The sequence below is a fragment of the Panthera tigris genome, chromosome D4 (assembly GCF_018350195.1).
Source record: "Panthera tigris isolate Pti1 chromosome D4, P.tigris_Pti1_mat1.1, whole genome shotgun sequence".
Lineage (NCBI taxonomy): Eukaryota > Metazoa > Chordata > Mammalia > Carnivora > Felidae > Panthera > Panthera tigris.
Window position 1 is genome coordinate 14,906,970 of NC_056672.1, and position 26,583 is coordinate 14,933,552.

General features: G+C 41.5%; 1 protein-coding gene across 1 annotated transcript in view; it reads left to right on the plus strand.

The window, feature by feature from the left end:
• The window catches only part of TMC1 (transmembrane channel like 1), a 105,601-nt gene that overhangs the window by 71,933 nt on the left and 7,085 nt on the right, over positions 1 to 26,583 (plus strand). The window contains exons 14-17 of the mRNA XM_042965019.1: positions 5,577 to 5,705; positions 15,306 to 15,373; positions 20,531 to 20,770; positions 25,797 to 25,922. Of these exons, the coding sequence (XP_042820953.1) occupies positions 5,577 to 5,705; positions 15,306 to 15,373; positions 20,531 to 20,770; positions 25,797 to 25,922 (563 nt within the window). The remainder of the gene's footprint in view (positions 1 to 5,576; positions 5,706 to 15,305; positions 15,374 to 20,530; positions 20,771 to 25,796; positions 25,923 to 26,583) is intronic.

Sequence of the window (26,583 nt, forward strand, 5' to 3'; positions counted from 1 at the left end):
TATGGCATGATTAAGGATTTTATTTTATTTTATTTTTAAGGTTTCAGGGGGCCAGATAAACTCCCTTTCCAGTTACATTTTATTAAATACTCAATTCTTAGATGTGCACATTCCATACATGTTTATAGCACATATTATGTATGGAATGAAATGAGATGAAATGGAGTGAAGTGAAGTGAAGGTTGCCTTTACTTAGTAGAGAGGCGTGGTGATCCGAGGTGTGGGTAGATGGGATCGTGGACCTTCAAAGACGTCTGTATCTTAACCACTGGAGTCTTTATGACTATATTACCTTACACGGGAAAATGGACTTTGCTGATGTGATTAAGTGATGAGTTTTGGGATAAGAAAATTATCCTGGATTATGTGGATGGACCTGATGAAATCACAAGCGGAGACAAAAGGGTCAAAGTCAGAAAAACCAGATGTGACCATGGAAGAGTTTGGAGAGATGTACTTTAATGATGGAGAGAGGGGGCTCTGAGCCCAAGAATGCAGGCAGCCTCCAGAAGCAGAACAAGGAGGGGAAACAGACTCCTTCCTGCTGCCCACACCTTGATTTTAGACCTCTGACCTCCAGAACTATAAGAAAATAAATCTGTGTTCTCTTAGGCCACTAAGTTTGTGGTTAATTTGTCATGGCAGCAATGGGAAATGAAGACACAGCAGTACACAGGTTTCTGGATTCCAAGGGTCTTGAAGCGAAGTCTGGTCACGGCGCTTAACACAAATCTTATCACGTGGACACTGCTCCTTGACTCTTCAGCTAAAGTTGAAAGAAATGAAAGACTTGGGAAAATAAGTTTCTTGCACAAACTCAAGGAGCTGGAAGTGTTTTCTTTTATATATCCCAGAACGCAGACTGGCATGTGGACTAAGAAATTTACCCTTTAACAGTCTTGATAGAACGAACTGTAAAGAATAAAATTGAGGCGGGGTGCCTGCGTAGCTCAGTTGGTTAAGCATCTGACTGTTGACTTCAGCTCAGGTCATGATCTCATGGTTCCCATGAGATGGAGTCCAGAATGGGCTCTGCACTGACAGCCTGGAGCCTATTCTGGATTCTCTCTCTCTCTCTCTCTCTCTCTCTCTCTCTCTCCCTCTCTCTTTCCCCCCTGCTTTTGCGCCTCTTGTGCATGAACACACGCTCTCTCTCTCGCTCTCTCTCTCTCTCAAAATTAAGTAAATAAACATTAAAAAAAGAATACGATTGAGGCTTCTCACTTCCGGGGAAGAGAAAGTGATTAATTAGGTAGGAATGCCAATGCAATCTAGGAGGCTACTTATGTCTCTGATTATGCAGAAGATTCTGCAATAGTTCCTCACAGACTGACTTGAAATAAAGGAAAAGTCATTTGTCTCACTCTTCTGGGGACCATGCTACTTGTCTTGATCTTTTTAAAAAAATCCCATCTTGGGGCGCCTGGGTGGCTCAATCGGTTGAGCGACCGACTACGGCTCAGGTCATGATCTCACGGTTTGTGAGTTCGAGCCACGTGTCGGGCTCTGTACTGACAGCTCAGAGCCTGGAGCCTGCTTCTGATTCTGTGTCTCCCTCTCTCTCTGTCCCTCCCCTGCTCATGCTCTGTCTCTGTCTCAGAAATAAATAAATATTAAAAAAAATAAAAAAAAAATCCCATCTTCATGCTTCATTATATTGCCTTACTGCCGTCTTCTCGGTCACCTTCCTTTCTCTAAGGAGGACCTTCAGCACTTGAGAGAAAGTCTGCAGGAGCTGGCCCATGAGGTTGTGGTTCTGAACAGACTATTGATGAGGGAGGTAGAGTCCATGGGGACAAAGAGAACACAGGGAACATAAAAACCGTGAAAAGTCTGGAAAGTCTGGTCTTTATGAGATCAATGTCTCTATCCATGCACCTAGAAACATTTCTTTTAACTACTGAAAAATAGTGACTCCAGGGGAAATAGTAGAGGCATCTACTTTGCATGTAATGTTGGGGACACACCCCAAAGTCTCATTCTTTGTTCCGTCAGAACATTCCAGATGTTTCCTCTTCTCCTCCATGGATCCCCTCTGCTTTGTTTCCTTAAAGATGATGTAAGACTCAAACCTCTCTTTGAGTTTGGATATGAGATGATTTGGTGGCTCCTTTATCCCTCCAGGGAATCTCAAGATGTAGCCACTTAGTCCCATTTCCAATAGTATTTGATGGGTAGGCAACAAAGCCCTCCTTGGGAGACTGCTCTTTGAAGCTATATACTGAGGTCTGCATTTTGGGGAAGGAGAAAGCAGCCAACAGCTAAATGTAACAACAGCAAGGTCTGGCATTTATTGAATGGCTCTGATGTGCTCAGGGCTGTCTCCTTGGATTTTGAAATTATCCTTTGAGATAAATCATATTATCTCTATTATCTCTATTTTATAGTTAAGGAGACTGGGACCCAAAAAAGTAAAATAATTTGCTCAAGCTCTTAAACGACGTCAATGACGGGAGCCCAAGTTTAACCCATATAGTCTGGGTAGAGTTTGCATCCTTACCCATAGTGCTGAATTGTCCCTAGGAACATAATTAACATCAACACATACTCTCCAACGTCCTACTATGGGACGTCTAGAGTTCTAGAGTCTGTGGTCCTCTGTGATGCCCCTTGTCTATGGTGTTCCTGTTATCTACTCATGACTCTTAGGTTTACTGATCAAAGCTGCCTAGACATTTTAACTGACTGAGTGTTAAGTTGTGAGGTGTGAGGTGTGGTGCTCAACGGGGCCCCTGTGTGGAGAGTGTGCTCCCATCCTGACTAACACGCTAGAACTGGGATTGGACGTGCCCCTGAGGTGAGCTGAGCCACTGTTTGGGGGATTCCCTTATAAAACATTGTTTGGGTTTTTTTTTTTTTTTTTGATGTTTATTCAGTTTTGAGAGACAGAGAGAGACAAATCGCAAGCAGGGGTGGGGCAGTGAGAGGGAGATACAGAATCTGAAGCAGGCTGCAGGCCCTGAGCTGTCAGCGCAGAGCCCGACACGGGGCTCGAACTCACGGAACTCACGGACCGTGAGATCATGACCTGAACCGAAGTCAGACCCTTAACTGGCTGAGCTGCCCAGGTGCCCCAAGCATTGTTTTCTTCTAATGGTTGGTGAATAAATATTCTTATGTCTCGGTATAATGTTTGGATCTTTTTCTGGTACATTCTTTAATGTTTATTTATTTATTTTTGAGAGAGAAAGAGAGAGAGAGAGATAAAGAAGGGGCAGAGAAAGGAAGAGAGAGAATCCCAAGCAGCCTCCACTTTGTCAGCGCAGAGCCCAATGCAGGGCTGAACCCACGAACTGTGAGATCATGACCTGAGCCAAAATCAAGAGTTGGACACTTAACCGACTGAGCCACCCGGGCACTTCCGGTATTTTAGGTGACAGAACGCTGCTCAGGAACAGTAGGATTTCAGTTATTGGGTGAGGGTGTTTAGGAACATGTAGGAACTTCAAAACCGCTCTGAAATTTTCTCTTACCTGAGGAGGCCCTCCTGAGCTGGCAGTGCAAGCCAAAACAATATCCCTCATCGCCTACCTCTGATTGATACTAGTCATTGGAGCCTGAACTCAAATTGGTTGGGGAATGAAAAGGAGAATCAGAACAGGGAAGGGAAAAGTTGTGGCCAGAAATAACTGCAGGAATTTACTATCACCCAATCATTCATTCTGTATTTATCGAGCAGCCGCTGAGAGGCAGGCATCGTGCTGGACACTAGGGGTACATTGGGCATAAAGGTGGGCTGGTTCCTTGCCCTTGTGAAAACTATGTTCTTGAATAATTTTGCCAAATTTGCGAATTTACAAGGGTGACGATGAAATGCAAGGAATCTGAGAACTTTGTACAGAGAGGCTTGCCCTTGTCACCGAGGGGAGTGAAACTCTCCCCATACAGAGAGGCTTGCCCTTGTGAAACTCTCCCCACTCAGGGATGCTGTAGTGATGTGTATGAGTTGGTGTGTAAACTGAGTCAAGAAGTGAAGTGAGAATGACTGAATGGCGTGAGGACCACATGCAAAGGCCCTGTGGTCTGAAGAAGTATGGAGACTGAGGCTCTCAAGGAAAGCCAGTGGGGCTGGAGTGAAGAAGAGGCGAAAAGCAATACCAGAAGCATATGGGGAGCTACACAGCAGTCGGATTATACAGAAACTTCCAGAGCGTGCAGGGACCCCACGCTCTCTTGGTCCACTTTTTACTCCGGCTCTTGCTGCCCCAAACAGCTGCGCGTCCCGGTTACCTGGTAGCATTTCAACTCAGCCGTCTGCATCACCCTCCAAGTTTCTGTGCTGTCACGGGGTGGGGGGATCATTCCACGTGGGGCCACCCTTGACTAGTGGTGGGGGGGTGCCGGTTCAATATGTCTCCCTTCTGTCTCTGGCACGGACAATTTGGAGGCTTATTCTATATGGCTTTCAAGGCTTCCAGGTGGGTGCCCACCAGGGTAAGACTCACGTGACAGATTTTAACATGCTCTTGGGCCAAAGCTCTCCTTCCTTCTGTTTCATTCTTCCCAACCTCCACTCCTGTTCTCTCACAACACTTCCCAAAATATACTGCTGGCCTCCAGGCCCTTGTCACAGGCATTGCTGGTGGTGAAAACTAACACTAAGTTTTAAAGTGTTTAATATCATAGTTTTTGCTTGTGTTCCAGCCGTATTGTAGTTAACTACAACTTATGGCAGATTATGTTTAAAAGAGTAGTAGTTATCTTTTAAGAACAAGGGATATTAAAGTTAAAAGAAATAGGAGATAAATTCTATTCCGTATGGTACTTGGACATACCAAGAATCCTGGAGGTGGTACACAATTTTCGGGAAGCATAGCTCTGACGTGTGAGGCTGGAAATTCACCTAATGACTGCTATTCAAATGGTCCTTTGCCCCATGAGAAAATTCTTTTTCACTAATTATCTTATCTTATCTTATCTTATCTTATCTTATCTTATCTTATCCTATCTTTAAATGTTTATTTATTTATTTTGAGAGAAAGAGAAAGCTAGCAGACAAGCGACGGGGGCGGGGGCGGGGAGAGAGAGAATCCCAAGCAGACTCCTCATTGTCAGTGCAGGGCCTGACGCGGGGTTCCATCCCACAAACTGTGAGATCATGACCCGAGCAGAGATCGAGAGACCGGGAGTTTGCATGCTTAACTCAGCCACCCAGGTGCCCCTGACTTATAAACATTTTTAACACATTAGACAAACTAATCCTGTGTCACATTTGCTGCCAGTACTTTTCCCAGTGTGTCTTTTTAACTCGATAAATATTGCTGTTTGCTAGATTAAAGTCTTAAACTAACATGTGGTCAATATATTCCTGGTTTTCTTATGTCATACCTATAAAAGTTTCCCAGTAAGAAGACTTTTGATACCGTGGCTTTGGAATGTTGAGACAATTATTTTTAGACTAAGAAAATAAGGGTGAAATAGTCTTCACTTGCTAGATAGGCCTTTTTTTTTTTTTTTTTAACTTTTCATTGTGGTTTCTAAGCTAATACTATGCAGAAGCAGAACAAACCTGATGTTGACACTAGGGCCATTTGAAAAGAGAAATGCTCGTTTTAATCTGGCTAATATCCCAACAGGAATTTGTGCGGCTGACCGTTTCTGATGTTCTGACCACTTATGTCACAATCCTCGTTGGGGACTTTCTCAGGGCATGTTTTGTGAGGTTTTGCAATTACTGTTGGTGCTGGGATTTGGAATATGGATATGTAAGTATGATATTCACTTTTCTCTTATCAGATTATTCCTTTGTGGATTATCATTTGCACACACAATGCAAGAAAAAGACTTTAGAAGGTGGGGCCACCTGTAAGACATTAATAATGAAGACCAGGGAATACAGTTCTGATTCAGAAGGGTTTCAGACAGGAGTGTCATGATTTCGGACATTCTGGTAAAATTAGCCCGGGATGGCTAAAGCAGCAGAGCTCAACCTTTCCGTGAATGTGGTGAGCTCAATCGATCTGGGACCCATAGGCTGCCCCCTCCCCTTGAAGCTTGCCGACATTTCTAGAAGCAGGGCAAGATGGGTGTATCAACTGCACATTCTGTCAATTCCTTTGTTTCTACGAAACAGAGTCCTGGACAGTTACTGTGCAGTGCATTGAGGGATAAAAGAATTCAGCAAATATGGTGCTAATTTCATAAAGCTCGTGGGGTAATGAGAGCTCAGCAGAGACACGAGCAGGGAGATGTGGAAGTTTCAAGGAAGGCCCAGGGTGCTGATAGAGCTTTGGCGAGTGGTGAACCTGAGCTCTGAACTCTGGCAAGATGATTTCCTGCCCCACGACAACAGTGCAAGTTTCTCTGACTCCCTCCCCAGCTCACCCTCTATGCTAAACCCCAGGTGCCCCCCGCAAAGTTCAAGGGCAGCAGCAGGGCACACATCACTCTTGGTCTACCACCTTGTCAGGTGACCGCTGTCCCTCTTTTGCAAGTGTAACAGTCATCTTGGGAACTATGACCTGAAGGGTTGACTGTAATCACTTGCTTTAGATCCTCCAATGGCTTGTAAGTACTTAAAATGGATTCCAAATCCCTTTCCAAGGCCTTCGATACCTTATGGGATCTGTTTCTTATTTCTCTCTGACCTCGTCTTCTACCAATTTTGTTCTTGCTTTAAAGTCTGTACACTTCGGAATTCTCTCTTATGCTCAAACACAAGATGATCCTTGCATTTGCTCTAGCTGTTTTTCCCTGTAGGGTGCAGATTCCTAGAATTTGGTGCGGTTGATGCCTTCTTGTCATTAAGGACTCAGCTACTATGTCACCTACTTTGAGCTGTTCTCTGACCTTCCCATCTAACAGAGCCTACCAGGCACTCTGTCTCAACACCCTGCTTAATTTTCTTCATAGGATGTATAACTATCTGACATTTCCTTTTAAAAACAACCTTATAACCTATCTCTCACAGTTTGAATGAGAGCCCTGTAAAAACAGAAGCTTTGACCTCTCGGCTTAGAACTATGCTTGTCACATGGCAGGCATCATATGTCGACCAGACGTCAGTGTCAACGTCAGTGTCGAACCTCTGCTTTCTAACACCATCAAGGCAACGCCACCTGTTGACAGAATTCTGCCTGCTTCCATGGACATGCCCACGGGGTCAGTTCTGGCTTCGTATTGCGGAGCCAGTGCTGTTTCTCCCCTTGCTGGAGGAGGGGTCTCCTTTTCCGCCGCCCTCTCCTCAGTCCCGTGCCCTCTAGTCTCCGGACAAATCCTATACTCAGAACGGTTTCCAGGACACCAGCCTGGATCCTCAGCGTGGCTCTCTGACTTTGAGATTGTACCTTTGATGATTAGGTCATCTCTGCCACCCTCACTGAAAGTGCCTCTGGGACGGGCCAGAAGTGGTTAGGTAATGCTCTTTGGTGAACTTCAGTGAGGTAATGCTATGGATCCAGGATGCTGTTGTATTGTTTTCCCATTCCCTGCTATGAGGTATTCAGCTGGCTTGGTTTCATTTCTATTTTCCCTGTCTGATTCAGCTCTTCTGAGGCCGACGTAAAAATTGCCATTCTTTTCTTAGGCCATTGCTTGGCTTATGCTTGCCTTTTATCCCTTACTTCTTTCTTCTTAAGTGCTAGAAAATTTTGCTTCAAATATGAAGTCAATAAAACATGACCTGGATGCATAAAAGCTGTAATTAAATGACTGTAATTTATTATTTATTGAGTGCTGACGGTGCTCTTGGGTTAGTACAAAGTACAGGAAAAAAGACGAGTTCCTGTCTTAGGTCACAGAGACTTTGTTCCCATGTTACTTTTGGAAGGCTCTTTAGAAAGAAGCCCAATATCCAAACAAGTTTTAAACAGTAAAGGGTGGATGGTGGATCTTCGATGTGGATCCTACTATCATTGGCCCATCACGTAGAGAGGGTACACGGTTGAGTGCTTACCAGGTGCAAATCGGTACGAGCAAACCTCTGTGCTGGGTGATAGGGGTACAGAGATGTAGAAGATGTAAGCCTAAGGAGAGGTTGCACACTTGGGCTAGATGCCTCGATTCAGCTTTCCGATATATGTATTTTTCTCTTGTCTACAGAGTGTTTTTGTTTGTTGGTTTGGTTTTTATTTATTTATTTATTTTTTAATGAGCTCATATTTTACAACTGGAAGTTTTATATTTAAAAAAAATATGGATCTCTTGCTTTTCGTGACATATTGGGAGGGCTGGCAACATTAGATCCACATTCCCACACGGCAGAAATTGGCTGCAGTGAGAAGCCACTGCCTGGCGGCAGATGGAATTTGCATCCCCCGGCCCGCACACTCTTTACTGCCCTTTGATCCCCCAAGTTCTTGTTATTGGTACAGAGCAGAAAATATAAATGCCACAGAAGAAACCAATGGTTGCATGACTTTGGGGGTGGATGGAGGGAGGGAGAAAGGGAGAGAGGGAGGAAAGGAAAGAGAGAAACAGAAAGAGAGGGAGAAAGAGAAAGAGAGAGAGGAAGAGGGACAGAGAGAGATCAGAAATGCAAAGGCGTGTTGTGGGAAGAGGGCCTTGGGCCGGTCTTGAGAAAGCCTCAGAATTTCAAAGGTCCAGTGGAAGCAAGGGTTCTCAGTGGAGGGACCAACGTAAGACAGGGCCCAGCATTGATTAAATTTTTATTGGGTGTCAGTTAAACTTTATCTAATTTTTAGTTATGGTAATAAATATTATGGTTACGTTTATTTATAGGCATGTAGATAAATATGCTCACAGAGAAGTTATAATGGTAGGCACAGATTGTTTCCTTAAGAGAAATTTCTCTATGTTGAATTGCCCAGTCCTAGAGAATGTAGAATTTAAAAAATTCATTCACTTTTATTTATTCTATTTTAAAAAAATTATTATCGTTTTTTTTTTTTTTTTTTTTTTTTTAATTTGAGAGAGAGCAAGAGAGACAGCATCCAAGCTGGGGAGAGGGGCAGAGGGAGAGAAAGAGAATCTTAAACAGGCTCCATTCTCAGCACAAACTTTCGGTCACTTTTATTACAACAGCTTCTGTAACGACTAAACTCTGCGGACTCCAGCCTCAGCTCCAGAGAGCCACAGAATGTTAATGTCTGGCGGAATGTTGACACAATCAGTCATACATCCTTTGTTTCACACCTGAAAATTGAGAGCTTATGAATCGAAGTGAGTTGCCTAGGCTTGTGTGGCCGCCAGGGAATAAACAAGGGCAGGACACAGCCATTGTGTTAAATATGCTGAATGGTATATACTGGTCGTATCAGAGTAACTTGAATGAAAAGCGACCCCATATGGTTCTCCAGTTATAAATTTATGGCCGAAGTATTATCACAACAAACCTATAAAGATGAGCTGAGCTGCGAAAATTACTGGCTAATGGTAGGCTGTTAGAGCACGTAATGTAAGTTAATGTTTTCCAAGGCTTCTCCAAGCAGAGCAGACAATTTTCAATGTTTCTGAAGTGTTCACTGACTCATAGGACGTGGAATGGTTTCTCCCAGGAGGGATTTTAGCCCCCCCCCCCCAGGTTCGGCACAACTGCCCTAAAGCCTCACATAAACTCTTTGTGTTTCCTGCAACAGTTCAACACAGAATGCCTTTATTTTCAGTTTAGCTTGTGTTGACATTACCTTTGCTATTCATCAATAAAAAAGGTAACAGGTATGCAAGAAGAAATAGAACTGAATACACAGCATGGTATTAGAACATGGTCAATCAAATGAAACCTCAGCATCTTGTTTCAAGTTACATTTTTGAGGTGGTCCTTGTTAAATTTACGTAAATGGAAAATATAAGAGGTTTCCCTGAGATCTGATGAAGGGGTTCAAGATTATTAATCAATGAGAGGCATATGTTTGACAGATCATAAAAGTGGACTCCATAGTATAGTATATCTTATGTAGTTCTTATTATATGTCAGAACTTCTACAAAATACTTTACACATATTATTGCATGTATTCATACCAGCAATGCTATGAGGTAGCTCCTTTTTTCCCCGACTTTACAGTAAATAAGCCTTAGAGGATGTTTCATAATTTTCTCAAAGACATATCCCTAATCATTGGTGGAACTAGGACTCAAACTCAGTTGAATCAGCGTCAAAGCCATCAATCAGATTTCTGTCATGTTAAATTTTCACTGTAACGCTTAACCCTAGAAATTTCAAGGACTCTGTCAAGTCATGATGAATTCATGAGCCAATCTATGACATGGGTAACTCAAAGCACTCCCAAGATTAGACAGTTCACCTGCAATAGAACGGAGTTAACAAGAAAGCCTGTGATGTACAATTAGAAAGAGGGGCATCTGGGTGGCTCAGTTGGTTAAGCATCTAACTCTTGATTTCAGCTCGGGTCACGATTTCACTGTTGTGAGATCAAGCCCTGTGCCGAGCTCTGCGTCAGGCTCCGATTAGAAATAAACTGATGTTCTCTAGCTGGGAATGAGGTATTATTTAACAGTCCAGGAAGATGCCATGCTAAGGAGTCAGTAAGAAGTCTTGAGTATCCCATGAAGGACTGACAACATGGAAAAAGGGACAGTACATTCTGGATGTGAAGTTCCACTTGAACATTGGACAGTATGTCTTTAGACAACGAGGGTTGAAGTACAAAGCCCCAAGTTTTCTGAATCACCCTAGTAGATGAGGCTAGGATTTGTCCTACATCAGTGGTTCTTACATTTGAGGAGACAACAGAATCCCCCGAAGGCATGTGAAAACACAGCATTTCTGATCTGGGACAGGTCCCGGAGAATTTACTTTTCATTTTCTTTTTTAAAATTTATTTGTTTATTTATTTATGTATTTATTTATTTATTTATTTATTTATTTATTGAGAGAGCACTCACGCAAGTGGGGGAGGGGCAGAGAGAGGGAGCCTGAAACAGGCTTCAGGCTCTGAGCTGTCAGCATAAAGCCCGACACAAGACTCGAACCCACAAACCGTGATATCATGACCTGAGCCGAAGTTGGACGCTTAACTGACTGAACCACGCAGGCGCTCCCAAAATTTACTTTTCTAACAAACTCCCGGGTAATACTGCTGCTTCTGGTCTGGGGACCAGAACAGTCTTGAGAACCATTGACCCAGAGTGATTTCAGCTGTGGGCAAGTGAGATTTGTATGTCAGACAGGACATTGCAATGACAGAATTCTCTCTGAGATATTCCACAATATCCATAGGTTAATGATCTGTCCCAAATAACTAAGCTTGCAGACAGAGGATGAGTTTTCATGGCTCTTCAGTCCAGTGACAACCATCTGTCTTCGTTGTGGGCAGATGACTGACTCCCGCCTGCCACAAAGGTCCAGAAATAAAACAAGATAATTTCCAATCCCTTGACTGTTACAGACCTCAGCCTAAATCCAAATGGGATCTGCTTTTGCTGGCCCCTAAAAGTCTTATCAGGGATGAGCAGCCCTTAGTGATTTTGTTATATGCATCCCATTTGAATCAGTTCATTTCTCAGTTTTCAGGAAAACCTATTTTTTCCCAAGCATCATTTACCTTCAAGCTATTTATGTTTTAGAGGCGATTAAGCAAACGTATTGCAAACTGATTTATGCTTGTGTTATTAAAGTATTGCTTTTAAAACTTTAAAATACAATATCATCTCAGGTTTTCATTAAATCCATCTCTAAAAGAATGAGTATTGAATTTTATAGGGTGTGAGTGTGTGTGTGTGTGTGTGTGTGTGTGCACGCACATGTGTGTTTGCCTCCTTACTTTTGTTTTTGGTTTTTTTTTGGAGTGAGATTTTCTGAGTTGAACTCATATAGTATTCAAGTGCATTTCTAAGATGTTTACAGAGAAGCAATTCTTTAATAACTGCATCTAATTTTTCAACCCATTACAGATTTTAGATTAGAAAAGGATCTTAGAAATGATCTAGTTCAGAAGTTGGCAGACTTTCCCTGTAAAGTAAAGGGCTGGATGGTAAGTGTTCTCACTTCTGCAGGTGTGATATTGTGATAAAATAAGAAATATATATTTGGTCTCCATCTCCCGGGCAGAGCTCCTAAAACCTTTGTAATTTCCTAAGCGGTACAGGTGCTAGGATCATCCTTTGTTCCAATATTTGGTCTTTGACGCTGGTTCCTGATACAGAGCCCCCAAATTCTTTGGGATTACCTGGGTAACAGGAACATTGCTTGTTCCAATGAGACAATGCTTGGTGGCTCCTAGATAGCTTCAGGATGGGGACTGGTCAACAGAAAGGCCGAACCACGATTAGAAGCTTGAAACTTTCAGCCCTATCTCCCCCATCCTCCAGGGAGGGAGAGGGGCTGGAGAGTGAGTTAATGATTGATCATGCTTACTGATGAAGTCTCCATAAAACTCCCTGACCTGTGGCGTTCAGAGAGCTAGCAGGTCGCTGAAAATGTTGAGGTGCTGGGAGGGTGGTGTGCTTGGAAAGGACATTCGTGCCCTTTTCCTCATACCTTGCCCTATGCACATGCACCTCCTCCATCTGTCTATTCCTGCCATATTTAATAATAAACAGTAGCCGAGCAAATCAACTGTTTTCTGTAGTTCTGTGAGCCGTTCTAGCAAATTATCAAACTTGAGGAGGGAGAGGTAGGATCCTCTGACTTAGAGCCAGTCACTTGGCATATATGTGAACTTGTGATTGGTGTCTGCAGTGGGGCAGTCTTGTGGGACTGCGCCCTTAACCTGTGGGGTCTGCACAAGTTCGGGACAGTCAGTGTCAGAACTGAGTTAAATGCTAGAGCATCCAGCTTATGTCTGTAGAGAATCGGGGCACTGTTTAGCATGGGGAGAAAGCCCACACATCTGTATCAGAAGTACTGTGCGTGGAGCGTAGAAAACACTTTTGCTTTCAGCAGGAGATATGGTCTCGGCGGGGACTGTTGAGCTCTCCTGTTTTAGTGTCCAGCAGCCACAGACAATACATAAACGAACGAAGGCCGCTGTCTTCTAATAACTATCTATTTACAAAAACAGACAGTGGTCCAGATTGGGCTTCTGGTCCACAGTGTGACAACCACTGACCTAGTTTTTCGCACCAGTTTATCTGTGAGGAAACTAAGGCCTGACGAGATACGCAACGGGCCCAGCTCACGCAGCTAGGAAATGGCAGGGCAAGGTCTAATACTCAGACAAGTGTGTGGACCCCAAACCCTTGGTACAGTAGGGACGCCCTCTACCCATCTTTTGCATCAGGTCAATTTGTGCATCAAAGGTTGTATCCCTCCGGCTGACCCTGCTGCACACACAGTATGCGAACAAAGGCTCCCAATGTGTCCTTTATGTTTTTATAGTTACCTAGTTGTAAAAATATCTCAAATGGGCTTTAAGAGGCTTATATATTTGTGAGAGTAAAGAAAATACACTTCTAAAGGGTTGAATTTTTTAAATTTTACATAGCTTGGTGGGCTAAATCATGGCACTATTCTAAAGAGGTCAAAGATGAAGGTTTGGTTCTTAAACTGACATGGAGAAGAGCCGTTCCAAGGCCACAGATGGCACAGGCCACCCAGCTGAGCATTTGTCAAATGTGTTCTGTGAGCTCACAAGGCTTCAGGCAAAGGGAAAGGTGGTCCAGAGCACAGCGCTCCTGATGAAATTGGGGCCTAGATTCAAGAACTCTCGAGGCAAGGCATTCAAAAGCTGTGATCGTTCTGTTGGGGTTCCAAACCAGACAACTCTCTCATCTTCTTACAGATATTTTTAGGGGGGGTTCTTGGGTTTGAAAAGAAGAGTGACGCTTGTGTGTGCATGTGTGTGGGCGTGAGCATGCGTGTGTGTGGGCTGCGTGTGTATGTGTGTCGGCAGGGAGCTTTGATGAAGATACAGGGGATCTGAAGCCACCTCCGCAGATGCCGGGATCTGGGACAGGATTAAGGACCTGCTTCCCGTTTGGTCTCTCTTTCATGGTCTTCTTGGTGCTCTCAGTTCACAATTTCGCTTTTCTTTCTCTTGTCACTGGTTAGTCAGTTTCCTGACTGATTGTTCTCTAGCCCAGCTCAAGTAGGAGCCAGTTTCATTGCTGTTGCTAATTAGCATTACTCCCATTGATAGACGCTTTCCTTCTAGGATGCCTGATGTGTTACCAGAAAGCCTTTCGACAGGCCACCCTGGGACAGATGCCCACCTCAGTTCCTATTGGTGGGCCCTCGGTACAAAAAAAACAGCCTGATGCTGCACCCTAAGCAGGGTGGCATCTAGGAGACAAACACTGGATATTGAGTTGAATGACTTCTTAAACTTTAATTGTCTCTCTCTATATTCATTTTATTGTAAAGGAAATCCGCATTTTTTTGAAAAATACAGTGAAACATTGGATTGCGAGTAACTTATTCTGCAAGTGTCCCACAAGACGAGCAAGCATTTCTAATAAATCTTTACTTGATAATCAAGGATGCCTTGCAATGCAAGTAGTAAGTGATGCCGAATGTCACGTGATCATAAGTGAGCCAATGGTTCTTGAAACTCGCTTTGATATATGAGTCCTTTGGATTACAAGCACGTTTCCAGAACAAATTATGCTCTCAAACCAAGGTTTTACGGTGTTTTAAAGTATGCAAACTTCAGGAAGAAAATGAAAGTCATGATACATCCCCCACCTATAACACCTGGTAATTTGTTGGGCATTTTCAAGTCTTTTCCTTATGCATAATTTCATATTCAGTTGATAAAAATAATGAATGTATAATTTTATATATTTGTTGCTTAACATCAAATCCTAGTTTTCTTTTGCGTAAGTAAGCATTCTTCAAACGGTGACCTTGATTATGTGCACTGTATATCACAGTATAGATATACTGTATTTACTTAACCAATACATATGAAGAAAAGGCTATAAAAAGGTTATCTTTTCCATTATGAGGTATGTTTAAAAATTTAATTCCTGCCCTCTTACTTTCTAAATTTTCCAAGTTCTGGCTCATGTGCCCAGAGAGTCATTATTGGATATTTAGATGGTGTCATCTCTGCTTGTTACACTTTGTCAGCATTTAAGCTCGATTTGTTAACTCACATTCCCAGAGGTAGACTCATAGGGCCAAAGAGACTGAGACTTTCTTAAGTTTTTAATATACATTGTCAAACGTTTCCCAGAAGGTTGCTCCAATTTTTACAGTGGGCCATGCATGAGAGCCCAGTGGTCCACACGTTCACAACATTTTGAATGACTGCTTTAGAAAATGAGCCTTACTTTGTTAAAAAGGGTGCTGCATTATTTTATTTAGCACTACTTGTTTATTAGATTGATTATTCCGTGATTATTGCTGCATGGAAGCATACCTATGCAGAAACATGAACCACTCGGGTTTTTCAGTTTGCACCATTTGATATGTTAATCCAGCAAATGTCTGTGTCTTCTGTAGCCTTCATACACTGAATTTGACATCAGCGGCAATGTCCTCGCTCTGATCTTCAACCAAGGCATGATCTGGTAGGTCTGCTATTGGACTGTTTACAACTTACAGAAAAGCCGCAAAGAACATTATTGCATAATGCATTGTAGCCTGGTGTCAGAGAGGTCCCCAGTCTGGGTCTAACTCAACTGTTGCCTTTGCAAAGTGGATAGGAAAATCTTGTTTATATTTGTATTTATATTTATATTATATTTACATTATATTTATATTTACATATTATGTTTATTTTATATTATATTAATATTATATTTATGTTTATATTTGTATTTATATTCATATTTGTATTATAATTACATTTACATTTATATTTATATTTATATTTGTATTTATATTCATATTTGTATTATAATTACATTTACATTTATATTATACTTATATTTGTATTTATACTCATATTTATATTTCTATTATATTTATATTACATTTATATTATATTTCTATTTATTTCTATTTATATTTATATCTTAACTCTTCGTCCTCAAAGACATCTGCCTGTTTTGCAGAGCGTTCCTTTATCAAATACTGGGAGTGTATTTCCGCTTTGTAGCTTCTTTGAAAGCTTTTTATACTTTTATATCCTGTGACACTAGGGTCTACTGGTGAAACATTAATGGTCCCATAGCCACATGTTCAGTATGAAATAAATTAATGTAAGGCCCTTCTGAAAAACTGATTTTATTCTGTCATTATCGAGTATGTTTAGAATACAACTTGTTGTTGCTTTTGAAAAAAATATCTTACCAAATCCAGTAGTTTTAGGTAACTGGACTACTGGAGATGTAACTTATGTTTTAGGAAGTTCAAGCTAAAAATACGATCACTGTTTCGTAACTTGTTTCACAGGCCATTTACACATCAGAATTATGTCTTTTGATGTACAAAGGATTGTCATATCTTTTATTAAATGAAAGCATTCTCACTGTAAACCTTGACAGGTTAAGATGAGCCGATATAGTAGAAACTGTTTTTGAGTTTAAAAATTGGTTCATGGCATGCGATTCATCTAGGGACCATGTGTCTTGGAAATCTGTCACTTTTAACTAAGAACACCCAACCCACAAGCTACAATTGAGCATCTTTATCTTACTGACACTTGTTTAATATAACACCGTGCCACTGACCACGCCGTTGTCCTATGTACTAGTCCTAGTAACTTGGCTCAAATTTTGCACAAGCTTTATATAGCACTTAAGTCCTTCAACCATGGCTGCATTGAGCTTTGCAAGACTGGACCTCTCTGCAAATGTTAAAATTATCTTGCTTTAGTAATATAAAGACCATAATCAAGGACCCCATCATCCTGCCCTGGGGTCTGTCCAATTCCTGTGCCTCACTAGGTCAATACATATGAAGAAAAGGCTATAAAAAGATGATCTTTTCCATTATCAGGTACATTTAAAAATCTAATTCCTGCCCTCTTGCTTTCTAAATTTTGCAAGTTATGGCTCCTGTGCCCAGAGAGTCATTAAAGAGTGAAACGCATCTTTCATTCTCTAAGCAAGGAGGAAAGTCAAGTTGGTCCAACATATGACCACCAACAGGGAGAGTAAAGGGAAAAGCTTCTAGCAGTTCTGGATCTTTCATTTTCTGGAGGGGATTCTGCTGTCACAGCAGAAAATGGCTAACTTCGCTACTGGAACAATGAGAAACCATCACCTTGTATCAGTTTTAAAACTCCCTGGCTTCTACACAGAGTGCCACAAATCCCTCAGGCCTGGTGGATGCCATTTGTGCAGACACATGCTACATGTCTGTTTCTTGTTCTTTCGTAGCAAAGACAACAGACTGGCCTAGAAATTCATTTTCATGATCAGAAAAGCCGTTGAAATGGCCGTCCTGATTCGTTTCGCTTATAATTTTGCAACTATTTAGTCCACCATGGTTCATGTTGAAATTCTTAAATATCCAAAACCCTTCCCCCATTCTCTCATGGGCAGACCCATTACCAAAATCTCTCCTCTATCCCTTTCTGTGTATTCCTCCTTTAGATAGTGGTCAAGCCTTGCTTCTTGTTGGTCTGAAGAGGACATTAGAATGTGATGGTGTTTTTTTGAGCGTACAGAGATAACTACACCCCGGAGTTACAGAAGCAAAAGAACTATTGCTTACTTTCAGGTCAACCCTTTGGACAGATGGTCTTTTTCCTAACTCCCAGAAAGTTGGTAAAGGAGGGAGGATGTGGTTGGTGGGCAAGGCGTGAGGAGTGTGTGTTCCAAGTGTGGTAGGCTCCCCCACACAAGGGGACTCACACATGGTAAGCTGCTATCTTACGAGGCGCAAGGAACTGATACTGGAGCTTGGTCACACAGAAACAAAAGACTGTGGGACGTTTGCACTCACGTCCGTTGGTTTGTGACTGGCGACATTCAGGTACAGCTTTAGGGGTTTCTAATTAGAGGATGTTCTTAAAGTCCAACTTTAAAGGTAAAATCCATTTTGGCATGTAATTGGCTGACATGATCAGTACACTTTTATATCACGCACTTCATTTTAAAATGGATAGCACAGGGTTTCGTCATCGTATTTTAAAACGACAAACACACGTCATATCTCTATCAGAACAGGGTGTAGGGGCAGCAGAAAACAGTGAGACAGAAGACGGGTGTGGACATTGCTCCAACACTGTCTCTTTGTGTACCTCTTGTACCTTTGTCCCTGTCTGCTACCTCATTTTCTTGGTTGATCAGATGTGAATAATTTACCTGACATGTACCATGTCACTGGAGTAATAAGGAGAGCTCAATGAAAGAAGCTTTTCATTCGCTTTGATCTTCTTGGAAGAAAAGCACTTTATAAGGCTAAGGTATTACAAGGATCTTGAACTGACAGATGACAGGCTCAAGTGTGGGTAAGGGACTTAGTGAGCCGAGCTGATTAGTGAGTCACCGGCAAAGACAGTTTGAGCATTAGGGTTCAGCTATCACTGTGCCAGGATCTGTTTTTCTAGGTTATGGTTCTTGAACCTGTTTGTTCAGAGTGCCCATTTGATATTTATTTTGAAAATCTGAGGTTTATAGGTGCACGTACCTAGGTGTGTGCATATATACGTATACAGACGAATGATGCATATACATATATGTACAAATGTGTGTGGCTTTAGGTAAGTCTAGGAATTAAATTATATACAGAATTGTGTCTGAGGGTAAACTAGGTTGTATAGCAGCTAAACACCACCCCCTCCCCCCCAAAGCTTAGTGGTTTACAAAGGGAAAAGTTTTCTTCTTATGTACTCTGCATGTTCAATGTGGGTTGGTAGAGGGATCTGCTCTTGTGAGTTACTCTCACTCTAGAGTCCTAGACCGGCCAAATTGAGTCCATCTGGAACAACACTGGATAGGGTAGCAGAGAGATGAGAAAAAAATCCACACAGGGCTTTCAACATTTCTATCCAGTAGTGAGACACCTCATTTTGATTTCCATTTCCTTGGGCAAAACAAATCGTATGGCCAAGCCCTGCTTTAGAAGGGAACACACATAATCATTCACAAGCATCTAACATGACTAATATTGGCATTTGAGAATACAGTGCACTGCTATGTAATTGTCGCCCCTTACCTGAGGCTGTCACTCACTCGCTCACAGTTTTGAGGCTCCGGGTTCTCTCTGGCTATCCTGTAACAAAGATACCCCGTGTTGTTCCAAAGTCTATCTTCTTACTTTTTTTAATTCGTAAAATTTATATTTTAGAGAAGTTTTGGGTTCATAGAAAAACTGAGTGCAAAGTACAGAGCGTTCCCATACGCCCCCAGGCCCCCACAGGCACACCCACTATTGACATCCTACACCACAGTGGCACATGGGTTACGATCGATGAACCTGCACGGGTAGATCATCGCCTGAAGTCCGTACCATTAAAAAAAAAAATAGTTTATCTTTCTTCAGAGTGTCTGGTCCACTCGTTATGTTCAAATGTCATTCAGATCTGTGGTATCAAATCCTATCAACAAGAAAATCCAGATTTGGGGAAGATTCCACTTTTAAATGAAATAGCTTAACGCTGGTTTGCATCATTTCAATTATAGAAATAGCAGAAATGAATTTCTTCCTCTAACTCACCCCTTGCCCCCCTCCAACATAATATAGCAAATTCACATTGGATTGGTTAAAACAGCCTCTCTACATATGTAGGAAATCTAAACTGCTGGCCCTAACTAGAGCTACTGAGGGCTTTATCATAGCTGGGACAGTTGAAAAGACGTGACTCTGCTTATACTTCTAAAATAAGTGCCCATGTAACCTCTTTTTGGTTTTGGACCAATACATTGCTATTAATACTGTTTGATGATGCTAATGGATTTTCTCATCAAAGAAAAGTGAAATTTATTTTGTTGAAAATAACCAACTAAGCCATCAAGTAAAAGTGACCTCACCTAAGTACTTCCTTTTTAAAAGTGGCATTTAAAAATAGTTTTTAAAAGCCACATATACAAAGTGGTGGATTTCCAGGACAAACAGAAGTGTAAGGAAGTAAACAGATTAAATTAAATTAAATTAAATTAAATTAAATTAAATTAAATGGATGTGTTGCATTTTCATCTCAAACACATAAAGCTTCCTATAGATTATCAACAAAACACAGTCTATTACTGGGCATACATACATCAGCTCTAAAACACCATAGTAGCTACACAGCTAATAGAGAAAAGCATCAGCAAAAGAAAAATTCATTGTATTTTTTCTCTTCCATTAAGCAAAAATTAATTAGCCCACAAGAAAAGTAATTAATCCAGATGTGTAGTTTATTTGAATAGAATGAGTGGTTTTAAGGGTAACAGTAGAAAGAGGTTAGATTTTTAGATTTATTAATTGATGATTTGAGTGTTAGGGGAAATCAAGTTTATTTTAGAAGTAGAAGAGAGAAGTAAATATATGTAACATATTCTCTGGTGTAGTTTAAATTGATTAATGCTAACAGATATAGTTAACGGACAGCATAATTGCCGTGAGAGAATCATGTATGCAATCCCTGTGGTAAAGGGAAAGATGGTAAAATGTGCATCAAAGACGGAAATTGACTAGGCGAGTTTATTTATGAAAAGAGTTTGTGTGCTTGAAAGCGGCACTACATTTTCTCCCTTTGGCAAATAAACATGACGTGAGATAAGCAAGGTGCCGCGTGACTTTGTTACGAAGAGACGACTTGAAGTGAGCAGAGCCATGTTTTTTCTTTCCAGGATGGGCTCCTTCTTCGCCCCCAGCCTCCCAGGCATCAATATCCTTCGACTCCACACATCCATGTACTTCCAGTGCTGGGCCGTGATGTGTTGCAACGTTCCCGAGGCCAGGGTCTTCAAAGCTTCCAGATCGAATAATTTCTACCTGGGCATGCTATTGCTCATTCTCTTCCTGTCCACCATGCCTGTCCTGTACATGATCGTATCCCTCCCGCCATCTTTTGATTGTGGCCCCTTCAGGTTCTTGCCTTTGAAATTACATCCGGGTGTCGTTTTCTTCCAGGCGTGGAGATAGGAATGGTCACTCCTATAAGCTTTGTTTTGTTTTGTTTTTTTCTCCAAACAATGGCATTTTGGCCTGTAGAAATGAGATTCTTTGAGCGTCCAGGCTCATTAGGTAACATGGAGATTCTTAGGCAAGTTGCTTTGGTTTCTTATTTGAGAATCATAAAAGGGAAAAGGATTTGAGTGCGCCAGGCTCTACCCGGGTAATATGGATGATAAATCTGAGCTCAAAGGGGATGGCAAAGAGCGTGTTTAGATTATGAGAGTTGGGATGTGTCAGTTTTCTTGGTGCCCGGCCAGCGTGTCCAAAAGTCGGAAGGAATTTTGACGTGCTAGGTCACGTCAAATAGATAATAATTAATTAATTAAAAATAGATTATTCCACAAGCTACCTAGGAAATGGGATCATCATTCGATAACTGTGACTATAAAGTGGGTCACACAATTCACAATCCAAAATGCTACCTGGTAGCAAAACAATTGAGGGTGACATTCGCTCCTATATATTCTCCCCAAACAAGGACAGATCGCTCAAGTCAGTAATAAAGAGTCAAGAGGTCTCTCTGATCCAAGCTGAAAGGTCCTTTTCGCCAGTTCTCTATGACAGAGTTCTGACGGTGACACTTATCAAGAAAGCCAGTCGCCGGGATCAGGGGAATTGAGATTTCATTCCCTAAATAGGGCCCTAAAAATGAATCTACCACAAGTTCCTCTCTGCAACCGCAAGAATCTCTGCCTGTTGAGTCACTGCTCAGCATGCATTTGAGTTATTTCTCCTTTTCAAGTGAAAGAAATGTGAATGTGAAAAGCCACGTGAATGACGAGCGTGAGGCAATACTGGCCACATGTAATATCCCCGTCGTGCTGTCAGACGCAAGTTATTAAAGTCAAAAGTTTCGTTGCCCACAGACCTAAGTATAAAAGAGGCATTTCACTCTAATAATAGGCTGAGTTATTATTATTGCTTTCCTGGGGGGGAAAAATAACAAAACAAAAGAAAGAAAATGTTAAGCCAGCTGATAGGGCAAAAACCACTGGAGTTCTGTCATACTCAGGAAGCTGATGCTGACAAATCCTAACCCCCAACCCCCCCCCCCCCCCCCAAACTCTGGGCTGAAATAAATAATGCAGACAGTGACATCTGGAGACTAAATATGAAATTGCAGTCTTGAAGAAGAGCTTGGTCTTCATAAATCCCTAATGAATCTCTGGGTACAAAGTTCAACAGATAAGCCATTCAAAGACTTTACTTAATTGCAAATTACCCACACAACTAAATATCTGGGATGGGTTTTAGATGTGCTTTTGACTTTCTAACTGGAAGTCGATGCTTCTCAGAAAAATGTATCAACGGGAGGGAAACCCCACAATGTCCACATGGAGCTGGATGGTGGTTACACAGGGGGCGTTCCTGTGAAAAATATCATTGAGCTAGACAGGTACAATGGCCACACAATTTTAGCTTTTTGAGCCTAATTCCTCTGCCTCTCTTTATATCACATAGAGTTGCTATGATTTTAATTAAAAAAAAAAAAAAAAAAAGAGCCTGTATCTAAGGCATAGTAGCTGGTTTTAACCAAGTGTTCCCTGATTGGCAGACTCAGGCAAAATTACCGCACATATATCACTATTTTGAGATCAAGAAAATTTAAATATTTTCAGTAGCATGTCAGGAAAGGGGTGTCTCTATCTTATTTAACTAGTCTATTTCTCCTGTCAGTTTACTCATTTTGGAGCAAAAGAATGTATACTTCATTTATTTGTTTGGATTTAGAAGTTTGAAAGGGTTGCTCTGCCCTAAAAATGAAGTGAGAAAGCATGAATTAGGATCTTCATGGCTTGGCATTCTCAAGGATCCTGAGTTTGGGATGGTTTTGTCAGCCTGCCTCCGGAAGAGTGTCTGACTCTACTTGGCACCTGGGTGGGCAGCGAACTTGCATTTGCGGTAGGTTAATGGATGGCCACACCCACCCAATAGCACAGTGATGGTTAATCACTCCCAGGGACAGGTATGTTCGCAGGTAAAGTGGCTACAATACCTTAGAAGACACATTCTGTGGGGCGCGTGGATGGCTCAGTCCGTTGAGTGTCCAACTCCTGATTGGTCATCTGCATCTGGTTTAAGATTCTCTCTCTCTCCACCTCTCCCTGCTCTTGCCCTCTCTCTCTCTCTCTCTCTCTCTCTCTCTCTCTCTCTCTAATAAAACTTAAAAAAAAAAAAGAAAGGAATTCTGTAAGGAATTTGATGAGGTATTCTTGCTTGACCTGATTTGGGAGGGTGAATTTGTCAGAAAATTATTCCAATAGGCTATTAAGTGGATTCACCTTAAACAGTTCAACAATTTTAAAACCATTTATTTTGTACCCAGATGAAGAAAATTCTAATTTCTCCCACCACATTTGCTGACGCGATGCTTCTCCCCCAACCTCTCGCTAATAATTCTGAACAATTTATAATTCTCTGGGTTCTCACATACCTCCCTGCTAGCATTATGGTAATTATATTTTAATGTATTTTCATCTCACTGCAAAGGCCTTATTATGTGTTTCTCCCAGAAAACCTGGAAATTATAGAAATGTTTCTCCTTGAAAATAAACACTTTTCAAAGGCTCCAAAGACCTGAAATAACAACCCTCCACATTTCAACATTTTGGAATTTTGTATTCTGGTTTTCTTTTTATGCAGTTTTTTAAAATAACTGAGATCAAACAATAAGTGCAGATTTATATTATATTGTGACACTTTTATATTTATTTTTATTTTTGTTTTAAATTGCGACGCTGTCGTTGTGTTATTTATTTGCCATTATACCTTATGTGTTTATTTTTTTAATAGTGTGGCTGACTTTCAGAGGTTGGGGATAGAATATTTTCATGTCTGGGGCCACCTGGGTGGCTCAGTCAGTTAAGTGTCCAAATTCAGCTCATGTCCTGATCTCATGGTTCGTGAGTTCAAGCCCCACATTGGGCTCCGCACTAACAGCGCAGAGCTTGCTTGGGGTTTTCTCTCTCTCTTTCTCTCTCACTCTCTGTTCCCTCCCCCACTCACTTTCTATCTCTCTCAAAATAAATGAACTTTTAAAAAATATTTTTTTAAAAAAAGGTATTTTTATGTCTGTGAGTCTAAGCATAGTTAGAGTGTTGGCCAGTAACTTGAAGTAATGAATGAATAATGGCTATTTTTTGGACACTAAGCATTAGAGGAGATGTAGGAGTAAATTGGACACTGATTCTGGTCCTGGGAAGCTTTCAGTCCACTGGGAAGACAGGTCTGCTTATAGACTATTCTAAGCCAGGGTGGGTGGGGCCACACCCATAGAAGCTTAAGTTCAGTATCATTTCATTTGACTGTAGAGTCACAGCAGACCAGAAAAAACATGGCACGCTTTGGCTAACTGTCAGATAAAAGGATTACCAGGGATTAGTAGAAGCTTCTTTAGCTTGTACATAAGAGATCTGGACTCCTAGTAAGAGCACCAGACCTGGAAAGAGGAGAATCCCCAGAGATGCCAATGACTTCGACTTTGGGACACACTGAATGCAGAGAAGACCTTTATGGGAGGGGAACATTTGGTAAAATTCCAGTTCCCCTATTCTAACCACGTCCATCAGCTTCAGACCAAGAAGCTGGGGAGCGGAATGTCTTGCCTTCTCTCATCTTTGCTTACCTTCTTACTCTCGCTGTATCCCCTATGGCTGGGAAGGAAGCATGGCCAGGTAGAATGGATGGTGACAAAGAAACCCTAGAGAAATAAATCAATATAATCTTGAATTATCTCTAAACTCCATTCCCCCTTAATATATCACAGGTCTTGCCGGGTGCAGATCTGTAATTTGTGAAGCAAAACTTAACATCTCGGCAGTCCAGCAACCCCTTGACCACATATCTGGAATTACTCTCAGTGTTTTGAAAGACTTTATTATAGTGAGGCCAGAGGCAAAAAAAAAAAAAAAAAAAAAAAAAAAAAATCTCATCTGGAACTTGTGAGTCATGTTTGTTTAGTAGTTGAGAGTGTATGAAGATCAATAAACGATAGTGAAACAAAAATATTAAGTGTTATACCAGCCTTTATTCTGATGATATGAAGAACTTGGTGGTAAATAACCTAATCTCTGCTCTGAAAATTATAGCTTTTCATGGTAGAATCAATATGCGTATACAGAAAAAAATAACTCGACATGATGGGTATTACTTAATAATTCTGACTATTACATATTAAGATAAGACAGACATCCTGCCCTCATTTCTCTAGTTTATAGGGGCTGATTCTTACCTCAATGGGTTGAGAACAAATCCATTAAGGACTTTGGCCCTTTAGGCTTCTTTCCTTCTCTTCGCATGGTCTGTTCTTAGCCGTAGGACTGAGCTGGCTGTCATTAGAGCCTGTCCATAAGAAAGACAGTGAGAGAAAGGACTCACCCTTCAGTGTGATTACCTGTTAATAACTCTGATGAAAGAGCTCTGTGGAAAATGAGATAGCAGCTCTTGCATGGGGAGAGATACTGGATTATTTGTGGACTTGATTCTGTTAAGCTATTTTGTATGTTTATTTCCAAGGCTAATTCAACAATTAAGTGCACTCTTTATGCAGCCCAAAGGGAATGTTCTCCAACAAGGACAGCTGGCTAAGGGGTAGACTTGCAAGTTATTTATAAAATATATTTCAATCAAAATCTTAGGGATACAGCTTAAGAAACAAAACAAAACAAAACCAGACTTCTCCTAATGCTGTTAGGTTAATTTCCTAACTGCTCGACTGCGTGTTTACGTTGGGATACCAGTTCTCATGTCTTACCCATATGTTGATAATAACAGGTCGAAGTGCCAAGAGTTGTAGCTAAATATTAGGTTCCCCATCTGAAAGAGTACTTAGGTGGTGTTTGAGAAAGACGTCTAGTTTTCTTGCTGTAACCATGGCTTTTACATATGTTATAAATGAACTTCTCTCCTCCACCCCCTCCCCCCCTTTTTGTTTTTCAGTGGCAAAAATAGGATGTTCGAAGTCATTGGAGAAACACTGGAGCATGATTTCCCAAGCTGGATGGCAAAGATCTTGAGACAGCTCTCTAACCCCGGACTGGTTATTGCTGTCGTTTTGGTTATGGCGTATGTGCTTCCCCTCTCATAGGAAGAGACTCTGTAATGTCTTTCCTGGCTCCTTTTAATTTCCAGCTTTCTTAGCTTTCTCATGCTCTCCAAGGGTTGTGCTGTAACCTCAGCAAATTCAGTGCTGATTACATGGTGGTGAGAGTCTGAAATTCATGAGCCATATTCTGATCCTATTGAATGTAATTCCCAGCCATCTGCATCTGTCTTTGCCTGCCTAGGATTATAAGATTTGTTCCCAAGTAACCAAAATAATTATCAGTAAACAGCTAAAGCAAGGGAAACATAAATGCTAAATGCTAAATCTAATCAGCACATTGAGCTCCCCCGATCTCCTGGTCCCCAGCTCTTGTCCCATAAAGCAGATGGCTGTGAACACACAGAAATGATGAGTCTCTAAGTTAATATTCCCTTTGGGGACCCTATAGGCTGCATTTTAGGGCTAAAGGTTTAAGGGGTCCATCATGTCCTTGTTCCTCAAAGGCTATCAGTAAGTGTGGGTCCATGATAATAAAATCAGAGGCCCAGAAGGGTCTTGGAAAGGTCGCTTAGTCTGTCCCTTCAAAAGTCAGAGGTGATATCCAAAGGAGAATTTGGGAGGGGGGTTTTGTTCCCTTGTAACTTTCATTGGCTTCTGACTCTTGACCAGCACAGAGATAAA